At 38.1% G+C, this 14981-nt stretch overlaps 1 protein-coding gene across 2 annotated transcripts in view; it reads right to left on the bottom strand.

Annotated features, from left to right (window-relative positions):
• Window positions 1-14981, bottom strand: part of aff2 (AF4/FMR2 family, member 2) — a 267260-nt gene that overhangs the window by 184526 nt on the left and 67753 nt on the right. For both annotated transcript variants that reach the window (XM_077235761.1, XM_077235762.1), the window contains exon 3: window positions 3947-4789. In XM_077235761.1, coding sequence (XP_077091876.1) covers window positions 3947-4789 — 843 coding nt within the window. The remainder of the gene's footprint in view (window positions 1-3946; window positions 4790-14981) is intronic.

The raw sequence follows: 14981 nt of genomic DNA, 5'->3' as shown, positions 1-14981 counted from the left end.
GGAGACTGTGGCTTGATGAGAACTCCTCTGCCAGACTCCCGACCCAGACTCCAGTCCTCAACGCCATGACATCATTCACCTCTGCTGCCCACTGAGATTGCTTTCAGGTACTGCTATATTTAGTCATAGAACAGACCAGGAATACTGTTGAACCGAAGAAATTCTCAGACACCATTGGATATTACAAAATTCAAAATGGGTTGACATGACAGCTGATTGATCAAAGTGTATAAATATGTGTAATTGTATATCAACATAATTACATTACTATATGATTTATAGCACTATATCACAACAGATAACTTACTCTGTCAATGTAATATCTTATATAAAAATAACGTCTGAATAAAATGAATTATCAAACCAGCAAAAACATAATCATGATCTCTCAGCATGTGTGATGCATCATTTTAAATAGCCCAGCATGTTATATCTTCACCGGTATTATTGTCTTGTCATATCTGTGCTTCAAGGAACTAGTGATAAAGCTATTAGTCACATAAAGAGTGGGTGATACTGGGTGCAATAACTGTTTTTAGATGGATCAATAGTCTTATCTGCCTGTCGATGTCTCATACACCGACAAAAAAAAGAAAAAGAAGAAAAAAGTGAGCCGCTCTTTCACAGCGAGCAGCACAACGCTAGACACTAATCAATACACCAGGCGATAACAGAATGCTTCCAGAGCCATTTAGCACAGTCTTATCACACTGAAGAGTGCTCAACCTGTCAAAATATTTTGTGGTGGGGTGGCACAAGGGAACATTTCATGCCTATCAAGGGGAACAAGCTTCTGCTTTTCAAACCAAAGAATGGCACTCTTTCAACAGTGCAGAAGTGTGTGACAGTCTGAAGATAATACAGTTATGTTAGTGAGCCACTATAAAGCTATTATGACTCTCACAATTAGAGAAGTTTGATTAATTTGACTCTACTGGTTAATGATTTGTTTCAATGAAACAAACTTTTTACATCACAGTTTTCAAATGAAACTATGTATATTAAAAGCCACTTAGAAACAAAATTGAATCTATTTTCATTATATAGATTCTTAGTGCTACTGTGACAGCAGTTTGCATTCAAAAACTAATTTTCCTTATTTGTTTTTACTCATCTATCTTTCTACTCTACTACTCTACACTAGGTCCACAAAACTATTGAGACATTGACAATTGGCATTGAAAAGTTCAGAAAGTTGGTTGCTGACTAGATAAAAGCAAACAATTAACGGATTCATTTTGGTTCATCACATATTTTGCATTTATTTTTTCAGTGAAGAAAATATGTTGCTGAATGCTGCTCTTTGTATGCCTATAGTTTTGAATGTGTGATATCATCTGTCTCAAATGTTGCATTATTTTGGTTCCTACATGTCATCCTCTTCACAGTTTTGTTTTGCCTGAATCATCACAAAGAACCAGCTTAGAAAGATTTGTACGTGAATCGCACCATTACCACTGACAATAGTTCCTGTCTCGAAAAAAATATGTAAGCAACCACGGAGCATTCTGCCAATTTTTGAGCACAATAAAATATCATCCACTCATGTGACAACAAAGAAAACCTGGGAGGATATACAATCAGGAAAGGCTTTCACACAATTCAACACCTCAGCCAGAGCGAACCTGGATAAATAAGCCTGAAGAGCTGTGGAATAATAAGTAGCCAGCACAACACAGTACAGGTGAATCCCACGAGAGCCGCTTCAACAGAATCCACTCCTTTTAACAAACTAAAGCTACGCAAGGCAGGGTGGAAAAAAATCAAATCAATGTCCTTGAAGATGTTTTTTTTTTCTCTTGAGAGCCATCTTTAAAGAGCGGCTCTACCCGTACTCTCTTGCGTTCCATTTTAATCCTACTAGTCCTGTTTTCGTTACTCTCTGCTTTTTCCCCATTTATTTTTTTTCCCCTTTTGCATCTCTCTCTTTTCACTTTCAGGCAGTGACTCATCTGTCAGAAGGAGGGGTAGGGAAAGATGGTGTAGACCCAGCTGGGTCCCACCCTATGGGGGGTCTTCTATGCCTGCACCTCTTTGCAATAACAACATCTATCTCCATTTTCCTGCAAGCTGACCGGTATGAGGGCACTCTCAGAGCAATTAAAATTCCCCAGGTTTTCACTCTTGTCACATGCTTAACTGTACCGTGCGAACGTACCATATGCTTCAAGATGGGCGATAGTGCAATTTGGAGCCCGATGGTCGTCGAGATCCCCGTTGAACAAAGAGGGAGAACAGCTGGCTGCCTCGCCATGGTTGGATAACAGCAAGTCAACCTGTTCAATCATATGCCACTCTTGTTTACCGCACCTTATCTTATTTGGTTTGTTTGCTTTATCTGGATTAAACCCGTAGGTAAGAGGGATGGGAATTTCAACCTACTGCTCAAACAAGCTTAAGGCATCGATATGAGGCTATTTTTCAAACCTGGCACTGGAAATACAAGAAAATTACCTCTCACAAGATACCACCTCAGAGTGAAGAAATTAATTAGTTGCTGCTGGGGTTTTAAAGAGTTAAACATGAGCCTAAAGCATTATAACAGAACTATTAGGCTGCTACAATCTATTATCTTTAATCTAAGACCAGCTATTGGCTAAATCCTAAATGATGGTATCCCCTGTCCTAAAGGACCATGCTGAGCTTTCAAATGCAGCTTTTTCTCTCTACAAAATGCCATGGGATCAAATCCCCCTGCTGGCAGCCATTCAAAGGAAGTGACGGCACTGCATGGCCTGTAAACGGCTTCAGTGTAGCTCATGTATCACGACCCTAGCAAGGTCAACAGAACTCGGCTCTAAGTGTCGGTCCCACAGAAGGGATGAAGTTAACATTGCTGGTGATAAAGCTCCAGTGACTTAACCTCCGGAGGGTTAATTCAAAACACATGGGCCCATCCACTGTGTAAAAAATGTGTATGTGACATGTTCAAGACATGGAGGGTCTTCAGAGGTGTTTAAGGAACATGACTTATTGAGATGTTACCACGTTAAAGGTCAAGACAGGTCGTCGCAGTGAAACCAGATTGTATCTAGTTGGCAACCTTTCACATGGACCAGTGCTTATTGAATAGGTATGAAAGTCTTATGCAAGTTTAAAACAAGATTTCTTTGAACATTCTTAATTATATTAGGTATCAAGTTTGTCAGTGAACTCATCTTAACTGACATCATCATATTGCTTCAATCTATAGCCATATTTAGTACATTTTATTTAATTATAAAGCCTCTTGGTTTGCTGTAATTATAGATCTATGCACACAAAGCATGGCCCAAAATAAAGAAAAAAGGAATTAGCTTATATACAGTACTTCAATTTAAGACACAGTCAGTAATGAATGATATGATCATTACGTATAATGGGAAAACACCTACAATGACTTACTGAACAAAGAGGTGCATTATTTCGCTCAGAAGAACTATTATGAAAGTCACCATATTCAAGCATTGTCAATAACTGGGAAATATAATCAAACATAACATTGACCCATTTCAATGGGTCAACATCATTCAATCACACAGATCTTCTGAATAGTTTTAACTCTAGAATTGTTTCTCCTCTCAAAGGAGAGCCAATATCAACTTACTTCAGCAACCTAAGCACAGGAAAATCGCTGAGGTAAGAATTTCCCTCTGTTCAAACCAGTAAAGCTACAAAGAAATTGATCTTTAAACACGCCAACAAGAAGACTTCCTTGTAGAGTAGGTAGGTTCACAGGAAAGCCTGAGGTTCATTAGCTGATTATTAATGAAGCACACCATTATGTCAGCCCCTTGTTCTGCCAGGTTTCAATGCAAAACAGACCTAGCAGGGGGAAAGTCAACAGAGCCAAGCCTATCTGCCAACTGTTCCTGTCCAACTACCGCTGCATCCAAACGAGAGCAAATGATTACAACATCTGCAGGAAGCATGCACTTTAACTAAGACAGAAAATGGTCACACTCACCTCCCCGGATTGCGGCAGTGTCAGCTTAGGAATTTTCCCTTTGGTCCCAGCTGTGCTGCTTTTGGTATCCAGCAGACCTCCAAATGGCACAGTGTTGTACCCTTCCACCAGCTCCACAGGGGGTTTGAGCTCTGGGGAGTCGTTGGGGACCTGGTCTTGGCCGTCCATGGGTCTGACGTAGGCAGTGGGTTTCTGCTGCACAGCACTGCTGGGCTTGCAGTGGAGACCTTGAGGAAATGTCGGCGTCAAGAGGCCGCTAGGAAGCAGGGACGTAGAAGCCATTGGTGAGTTCGAGCCATGGGAGCACGAGTCCTGCTCAGCGGGAGACTTTCCGAGGCCAAGCTCGGCTGTGGCTGGTCCTTTGCCAGACTGCTTCCTATTGGAGTGTGATGAAGTTGTAGGTCCGCTGGGATTGGGACTTGAGTCCTCTTGGTCCTGTTCATTTCTACTAGAGGTCTGCTCATGACTGGAGTGCTTTCCCCTGCTGACCGCTTGAGCGGTCTGGGTTCCACTTGAACCGTGACCCCCTCGTGACCAGTCTGAAGACCGTAACTTTTTGCCTTGATGTCCATGTACAACGCTAGAACTTGGCATAGTGTTGGCAGGGGGTGGGGGCATAGAAGTGCTGTGGCCTCCAGGCTGGGAAGGAGCAGCTCGGCTTCGCTGAGCCTCAGGGAAAAAGCCTGGCTGGTCGGGTTTCTCCACTGGAGTCTGGGGAACAGAGTTCTTAGGAATGCCTACAAGGTGACTCTGGTTGGAATGGCTAGTCAGAAGCTCCTTCATTTCATCATAATTTCCAAGTGTGTTTTGGACCCGGTTGGCCAGAGCATCCCCTTTGTTAGTCTGAAAGTAAGAAAATAAAAACTATATGAAACAAATATATAATTCAGCTATATTCCTAACAAAGGTATTTTAAAAGGACAGTTTACCCCAAATAAAAAGAAAATCCATACACCTGGCCCATATTACTTATGCTCTATATTCCCAGTATCCTAAAGTCATACAATAGGTTTGTGTGAGGAAAAAATCCAAACGTAAGTCATTTACTAATAATATTCACCTCCCCCGTAATCTTAACTCAAACATGGTGCATATGGAGCAGGCTGGACTGAAGCAAAATCAAACATCAGTGTTTTTTGAGTACCTCATAAACAGATGGTGAAGATTATTATCAATGAATAATGAAAATGATTTACTCACATAAAGCTTGAAATTATGAAGACCTTGAAAAAGTTACTTGTACAGTATACTGCTTATAGATGTTATTAAATGGAAAAGACATGGAAGTTTGTCTATAAATTATTTTTTGTTTGTTTGTTTGTTTGCATTTCATAATAAAATCACAGCATACCTATATGAAATGACATGAAGTTGAGTAAATAAGTACAGAAGTTTCCTTTTTTTTAATGAACTATCTATTTAATTGGAAGAACAATCAACCGTATTGCAAAATGTCAATGGACTGGAATATTATAACATAAATGGGTTATTAGATAAAAGATAAAGATAAAACAATCCACAACACACCAACTCCTCCATAACACCGCAAAAGTACCATCATAAGTGTATTATTTTTGTGAATACCAATTTGGCGAGTGAATCCTTCTCAATATGGACAGCTCTAAAGACTGTGTTTGTCAGTATAAAGAACCAGAATATTTATCATGAGCTTTAGCTGACTAGACCATTAACATAGTTTTGAGATGCAAGCCAACTCTCCATTTGATGTTAGTCAATATTTATGAAACCAGGCAACGTGTGATCACAGAAATGGCGAGACGCTGTATTTAGAATCTATTCAGAATGTTCTGTTTGTGTGTCATTCCTATCCGTGCCTGTGTACTGATTTCCATAAAATAATGTTTGCAAACATCTCCTGAATTTAGTGCAGGCATAAAGATACAGTATTCTCCTCTCCAGAAATATCTGTCCAACACTAGTCTGCTTTTGCTCACAACAAGAGTCCCTTTATAATAATCGTTATCTTTTAGGTTGTGTGGCACATCATTAGTTGCACAGCGTCCTACAGAAGAGAAGAATGCAAGCCCACCCCCCACTGATTATTTGCATAATAAGCAACATTCTTTTTAATGTTCAGACCTTTACTCTTGTATTCATCACTACATTTACATCTTTTTCTTTATTCAAAGCCTCCTAAGTATCAGCACCCTAATTTTAAAGAGTCTGAATACAGAGGTATTCCAACAATAAATAAATAAATGTGAGCTTCTCTTGTACTCTGATACAATTAAACGCTACGTTAATCCCAGGAAGCAAAGGTAGAGAGAAAAATCTATTAGCATTCTCCATTCATTTCACATGTAATTGCTACATTAATAACAGACAGCACAGCTCTTCTAAAATGCAAATGCATCTGTTATGGCTTTCAACCACATAAACAGTCAATAAACAAATAATGTTAAATGATGCACGACCAGCATGGCATGAAAGGCTATTATAGCAGTGATGGAATTATGCACTGGACGGTTGACATGTGACCTTATCTGATTCTAGATCTTCTAAGCCTAACTGACCTCTGACCTGGTAAAGCTTGAACACTAATGTCAGCAATAAAACCTTATTGACTATGCTGTTAACTGCGATTGACTAAGACATTTTCAACAAAGTATAATTTCTGGATTATAAATAAAAACAAATATATCATGCTATAGTGTACACAATAGTTTACAAGCACAAATGGTTTGATAAAAGCAATATGTTTTGTATTTATTGATTGATTTATTAAATCATTAAATACTAGCCAGAAGATTTTCGCTTGCTTTATATTCCAACAAAATCTTGATTTGCTACTTGCTATTTATAATTTAGGGGGAAGGAGGCATGGTCCTTCTAAAGTGCATGTTATGGGACAAAATTTTAAACATGCCCTTGTGGACAAGATGGGTCATCTAAAGTTTTATAACACGTATTGATATCATTAAAGCAAACAGCCTAAAAAAATCATTTGGATTTCAAATTTTAGGGGAAAACTGCTAAATGCAAATTATTAAATGTAATAAACAAAATAATAAATAAAATATTACAATAACAATAACAGTAATATTGCTACTGATTCTTGTAATTTTTAAGACTTTTCCCTTTCTCACAATAAACAATTTTGGTAATAGTTTTGGGTCATCACTTGCGCAATGTAAATTCTGGGTCCTCACTATACAGACGACATGAGTTGCGTTCTCGGACAGTGCTTGGATGGGAATGTGTGCCAGTGTGGGCTCTGCTCCAGTGTTTTTAAAGTGAAAGATCTGAAAGGGACACTCTTGAGTGAGAGGAGTGGGTAAACCTCCCAGATGAGGTGCTTCGGTCAATGTGAGGGAAAATCCATCTGGGGTGCACACAAAGAGCTGTTGTGTGAGCTCGACTGCTTGACTGAAGCATGAGAATGCTGGACCGTGGCCAGACACACATTCTACAGCTCGGGGGAAGGTGAGAAAGAGAGAAATACTCTTATTTAAAGCGTTAATTGCTGATATTTTCCATTCAAGGTTTCTTAAAATGATGAATAAGCCATGTATGAAGGATAAATCGTGTATTTACGTCGACGGTTAAAGCTTTTACTAGCTAATTAATGTGTTTGGATAAATAAACACTTTAAAATGTCTAGTAGTTTTAGGGTGTGTTCACACTTGTAGTTCGGTTCGTTTGGTCCGGACCAAAAAAAACCCCAAAAAATTTTAGGGTGCTTTCACACCTGAGCGTTTGTTTCGGAACCTGGTGTGTTTTCTCTCTTGGTTCGGTTAGTTTAGGCATATGTGAACACATGAATCACAATCGGATCTGCACCAAAACAATCGGTCCGGGACCACCTGAACGAGGTGGTCTCGGCCCGATTGCAAAAGAACTCTGGGGCGATTCGCTTGTCGTGTGAAAGCAATCAAACCCAACGGATCAACAAACCAAATGGTATTATAAATCATAATGGGAAATGTGCTATATAAATAGCAGTAGTGTCTGATTCTGTGAGTGAGCACATTAGTTACCACAGCTGAAAACCAAAAGAGCACATCTTCATCTAAAAATGTACGCTTAGCGTTCAGTTTGGCATTTTTATCACCGAACCTAAGGGCATAGGGATACGTTCACAGCCTGATTGCTCGGCTTTTATGAGGTATTGCCTATTTTGAGACGGAACTTACCGAACATCCAAAACAATGCTGTGTGCTGGGATAAATGCGCCCATCATATGCCGGCTACGCATGCTTACAACAAAATCATTTCATATATCTCTTCTTAAGTTAAATACAGATCTCTACAATTTTACACTGAGCTATAATTTTCACGAGATACCAAATCTGTACTCCATGTTCCATTTCTCATCCAATTTAACCAAGACCAAAATGTTCTGCTCCACCACATTCATGTTATCGCTCTATGTTCTTCCTCTATATAAACAATTGTGGGTAACACTTTTTTTTATGGTCCTATAATGGACTATACTTATAACTTTGCAAATACATGTCAACTAACTCTCATTAGAGTATTAGTGGACTGTCTGCTTCATGTCTGCAAACTCTTTATTGTGATGCTCCTCCAACAGACACTCTACTGACTATAAGTAACTTTGCAACTACATGTCAACTTATTCTAACCTTAACCCTAACAGTCTACTAATACTCTACTAATACTCTAATGAGAGTTAGTAGACACATAGGTGCAATGCTTCTATAGCCAACAGAATGTGTTAAAGGGACCATCAAAATAAAGTAAAACCCAATTGTCTAATCTGTGTCTATTTTAACTTCTCTTGAAATATTTTAAGAGAACAATGTGAAACAATGTTGATACAAAAAAGAGAAGCACCTTGGCGATAAATATTTAACAGCCATCAAGCTCAAAACACATTGCTTCCTTTGATATACGTACACTATAAAAGTGTGACATTGTTATCATTCCTTGATTAAAGTATTTAGGAGGTTCAGTGAGATCATTCACTTTTGGATTGTGATTTTCAGCACTCAGAAGTTTTAAATGATACAAGAGACTTTGTAATGGGCCATTACTTAATTGCCTGGAAGGAGCATCTTGGGAAAATGGGCAGCATTCCTCTTCCCCTCGTGGCCTTCTTTACTTCAAGACAAGGAGAGATTACGTACTTAAACATACTTAAGTGCTTCAGTGTCAGCTGCCTCTTTAAAACACTCCACAAAGTCTTGATAAATGCTTGTAATGACTCATACAGACTTGAATTGTAAAATACAGCCCTGTGGCAAAGCAAAATGAATATATGAACAGTTTCATACAAGCAAAAGAGAGGTCAGCATCATTTGATTTGTATACTTCCATGTCTGTGTGTGTGTGTGTGTGTGTGTGTGTGTGTGTGTGTGTGTGTGTGTGTGTGTGTGTGTGTGTGTGTGTGTGTGTGTGTGTGTGTGTGTGTGTGTGTGTGTTTGCCTGCTAAGGTGTTAGCAGCAGTGAGCAAATGCAGTTTAATGGGGTCATATTAAAAGACACTGTGTGTTCTAGAGATTTGGGTACTTGTGCGCTACCACTCTGCACAGGCTGTTCAGAGGCACAATGAGAGTCTTTGTTTTCCTCAATTGCCAGCCCTTTCCAACTTCACCAAAGAATCCTCTGTATTTCAAAGAATTTCCCTTAATGGATGTTAACAAGAACCTCAATATAAACAATCGGTTCACTCGTGAAAAGTGAATCAGATGCATTGGTGAGCTGACACGCTCGATAGGAACGTTAAATGACTGAAGAGTATCTCATCACACAGTAGATTTGCATTAGCTTGATTTAAGTTGGAAATGTCTGTATCCTTCCAAGTTATGATCTGCAAATAAAGCAGTGTTCCCATGTCATATGTTTAAGAGAGCAAAAAAAAAAGTAACTTCCAGCAAAACTGGTGTTAAATAAAGTATAAATGGAGGTTGTAAACATTGGGGAAGCCACAGTTTTATCAACGCTATCTCACAACCAATTCGTACGTGTGAGTACGATGTGGCTAATTCGTACGGTTTCTCTAAATTTGTCTAAACCCCAGAGATGGGTAAGTTTAGGGGCAGTTTAAGGGGTAGGTCATTCGTACGAATTGAGCAACTTGTAAAATATTTACAATTTAGCAAAAATCGTACAAATTCATACTAGTGAGGTTGTATGAATTTGAACGAATTAGCCACCTAGTAAAATACGTACGAATTGGCGTGAGATCGGACTGGTTTTATTAAAGTTGGTTTTATTCCATCCCTCGCTCATAGCAGACTGACGGTTGGAGGGGAGTGGAAAACAAATCTCTGTGTTTTAACTTGCACTGGTTAATTGTTCACCACAAGACTAGTAATATGCGCCGCTAACAAAGTAAATAGTTTCAATTTTTAATTCATAATTAAAATAGGTAGATGCAAATCCCGCAAAAAAGGATGACTCAACAAATGATGTGAGTTTGGAGCAGATCATTGGCAGATCAGAAGGGGAATTATCTGGGAAACCTGTTTGGAAACCTGTTGAAAAATCAGTTTTATTATTATTATTATTATTATTATTATTATTAGCCTACTGCTCTGATTTTACAAATCAAATAACGTAATCTCAAAGTTACATTATCAAAAGATATCGAAAAAACACATTTTCAAACCACATTGACAGAACCTCTGACTCTTCTGGTAAAATCAAACAATTGACTCAAAACGTTTCATGCGTCCTCAAAATCAAACAATTCTCTCAGATCATACACACAACGAGTCAATATTATAAACACTACAGATCATTCATTAGACACTACATCAAAAAATGAATCCAAAGCATGCAGTTACAGAAAAAAAGTATATAGTAACAAAGTAAACAAATTTTGCAATTGCGTAAAAAAAATATAGTAGTGACAACTAAGGTGAATAAATTGCATACTGTATCCACTGCAAGTATAGTATTGTACTGAATATTGAATATTAGGCCTATCAAATGTCTGTATATTCACCACTTGAAAATACAGTGACCCAACTGCAAAAGCCAAAAAAGTTACAGTAAAAAACTCTAAATGAAAAGCATGTTACAGTTAAGTACACTCAGAAGAGTTGTGCAACTGCAGAATCAAGGTCAATGAGAGAGATTTTATTCAGCATCATGTCTTCATGTCGGGTCCGGCCGGAGGAGTTTCTCCACATCTCAGACAATGCCATCTCTGCAGGAAAAGAGAAAAACCCGAAAGCCATATCCAGCCTTGACAACATTCTCCACACTTTGCTCTTCCTTGTCCTCTTCCTCCTTGTTCACCTCCTCTTACTCATCCTCTGCCTTCTCTCTCTCTTATATTGTTTCCATCCATTATTGGTATCAACATTCAGTGCAACATTTTGAGTAGATGTTGGGACTCTGAACTGACTTGTATTATGTACAGTTGGTTTGGTCACATCATTAGAAATAAGTGCGAACAATTTTGAGTCGTTGTGTGTAAATGATGACAACTGTGTTGTAGTTGTGTTTAACTTTTGCCTGCCTGTGTTTAGCATTTTGAAACATAAGTGCATCACAGTGCAAAATGTGTTTTAGTGAGTGAGAATGTGTTTAGAGTTTTGAAAAAATAGTTAATGAGATTTGTAAACTGTGTTTTAACTACCTAACTTGTTGAATGTTTTACAGAAAGAGTGATGTATTTGACAAATTGGTTTAGGCTAGTGAGAATTTGGTTCAGAGAATGGGGTTTAGTGTTTTAGCAATTCAGAAAAACTGCATTAGAAAAATAATGCAGACCTGAAGAGGAAATTTGTTTGGTCGATGCCTTTATTTGCTTGGTATTTATTTGCGTGCTCAATATCTTTGTGGGTTTTGATTCTCATGCTGTGGTAGGCTGTAAGGGCCTTTGAAATAAATGAAATAATTTGACGATGATTCATCAAATCATATTTACTTCATCAACAGTGCACTGCCACTTTAAATAAACAGCACTTCACAAAGATGCTCACGATCCGCTCTGCTCCTGCTTCTGATCCGAGTATTCTCATCTGTTAACATGAGTGCCAAACAAATTACACTGCTGATGCTTATGGTGTGAAAAAGGCCTTATGGGTAAAGTTACATACAACACAACTTGTATAAAAAAAGATCTTCTGGAGAACCCAGAACTAACTTTTGTATGATTACTTATAGTTGTCATATTAAATTGGTATAGGAAAAAGTACATCTTCCAACACACTCAAGTTTAACTACTTTAAATGAGACGTGGACTGTAGTCTGTTGTTTCTCAACACTGTGTGTTGCGTGTGTGCCTCTGTGTGCATGCTGTCTCTCCTTGACAAGACATTGGCAGTGTTTACAAAAGAGCCTTGTGCTCATCTAGTGCGAGCACTCAGGGCTTTTGCCCCCCGGCCAGAAAACCAACAACTGCGATGGTAATGAAGGTGGCAATACCTCCAGATCTCAGTCTAACCGCATGGAAACCTCAGCAGCACTCAAACACTACACCCACACAGCACACATTTCTTACTCTGAACGACGGCGCTGTCAGGGAAACGTCTTTGCAATAATTCGATATTTCTTTGCCAGTGCGTGCATCCTGTCTGGATCACACAAAAACAGGAACAGCAAACATCAGTGGTCTACAGGGCCATTAATGCTTCGGATGAGGGGTCGATGCTGAGTCAAACGAGAAAACTCAGACTACACATCATTTAAAATCAATAGAAGATTGGTTACAGAGAAAAGGCGAACAAGAAAGAATGTGCATGGTGTAATTCCATCAAGATATTACGTTAAGCTTTACTGATGAGGAATTTGCTTCTGAAATAGCTTGGAGTCAACTTGAAATTAAAACTGACCCTACTTGTTCATCAGTGCATGAAAAACAATCGCTCTCATTCATTAAATGTGTCAAAACAGTGAAAACTGTGCGTGGACATTGTCAAATGCATTCTATCTATGGACATGGGTGCATTTTATTCAAATTACTTAAGATTCCCTCATTTAGAATAATTTGAACGTAAGAATGATTAGAACTTGAAAAGACCATGTGATCATTTCAAGATTTCTGAAAGATGATGTGACACTTAAGACTGGAGTAATGTGCTGAAAATTCAGCTTTGCATCACAGGAATTGAATAATGATTTGAATAATTATTTTTTTTTGATCAAATAAATGCAGCCATACATAAAAAAATTAAAATAAAAAACAACAACCTTAATGTTTCCAAACTTTTGACCGGTGTACGTATATGTGAGTATATATATATATATATATATATATATATATAGAAATGCACAGATATATTACATTTCTCAGCCAATTCCGATTATACAGAATGATATCGACCGATTCCAAAATCTCTCCCAAATAATGCTGCAAACTATACAGAGAACCGTCTCATTTGGTGCACTATAATATTGGTCGCATGTATTATATTAAAATGCTATTTATTTTCAGATATAATGATTACTGAACATCCAAATAAAAATGTAAATGTATTACACAGTACAACACAGTTGCACATAAGTTTTTATTAACACTTCTTCATGGCAAATGTATTCAAACATACATATATAATTAACAGTAAATAAGCTCCTCTCTAGTGTTTTTTTTTTATAGCTAACTAACAAACTGTGAACATCGGATGACTTTCCTGACGTAAATGCAGCGTTAAGTGACGTTGTTCACAACCTGTTTTATTGACATCTTTCCATTGTTGAAACACTGATTGAGAGATTACATGAGACAAAATACGGATTTCGGTAAGTTTTACTGTATCTTTCAACATATCTTCTGATATTCATGCATGTTTTTCTAGAAATGGAAGAAAAGACTGAACTGAGGTGCTACAGCGATCTGTCACGTCACATTTAAGAGCATCAAAACGCCATTGTTTGCCTTTAGTGATAAAATGGTCAGAATTTGAAAGATGACACTTTGTTTCTTTTTAGAAGTAACAACAGAGCTATTTGCAATAATTGGATGAGAGGTGTGCGACAAATAATGCTTAGTATAGGGAACAACTGAGTGCAGACCTGGCAAACCTGGCTTAAACTATGGATGATTCATAGGATCAAATATAGCCTGTTTTATGTACTGTAGCTGTTTTTAGCCGTTAATGTTATTGTCGCATTAACTTGCCTTATATTCACACATTTTCTTCACACACAGTGTGAGTTGCAGTCGAACACCGATATTGAAAATAATAGCTTTTATCGGCCCATACTAATATATATATATATATATATATATATATATATATATATATATATATATATATATATATATCGATGTCATAAGCCCTTTAACATGCAATTGAGGAATTGACCCCAGCTTTACACTTTTATTAACACCTCCAACCAAATGTTCGACAGAGAATTCCTGTTGTATACAATCAACCTTTGCTGTACACTTTATTTGTTATTGTTGCTGTTGAATATCCAGTTTCATTTAGAAATACATCACAGTATAAATAAAATATTTGACGTTGACGTCTACAAAGGTTGTTGCATCCTCTAATATGAACCATCCATAAGAACATAGACATAATTGTCGATGACAAAGTTCATTGTGTTTTTGTACTGCATTCATTCCTCATCTAGGAACAGCAAAAAAACACTGTTGCCAAGTCAACCTGGTGGCAAAAACAAGGCAGTCATAACAACAATTCCCACAGAGTAGAGCTAAATACACAGTCGAGCACAACAACTTCAAATCACTCCCGAGACCAAGCATTAGACTGACTTTTTTTAATTCAGACGTACTATCCTTTTTACGCAATTCAGAACTAACCACAAAAACAACCTGGTAGGCAAAAAGGAACAAGGTATTGTGCTAGCATGCACAGCTAGGCGTCTTTTCACTCACTTAGTGCGTTTGACTCAGCAAGTTGTTTGAGGTAGAGGGTAATTTGGGAATATTTGCCTTGGGGCAAAAAAAAAAAAAAATAGAAAGAGAAAAGTCTCTCTGTGACTGGGACGGTAGAAAACTCTTGGAGCAGCTCCAGAGATCTGACCTTGGCTGGCTGAAAGCTTTTAAAAACAGCCTTGCTACAGAGAAAGCATGTCCAACAGGAGTGAAAGGCCACGAAGGGACATTGGGGGGGGGGGGGGAGGTTGA

Source organism: Siphateles boraxobius, unplaced genomic scaffold (assembly GCF_051911475.1).
Source record: "Siphateles boraxobius isolate OS27281-9 unplaced genomic scaffold, OSU_SipBor_1 2, whole genome shotgun sequence".
Lineage (NCBI taxonomy): Eukaryota > Metazoa > Chordata > Actinopteri > Cypriniformes > Leuciscidae > Siphateles > Siphateles boraxobius.
This window is presented reverse-complemented; position numbering and strand designations above follow the sequence as displayed.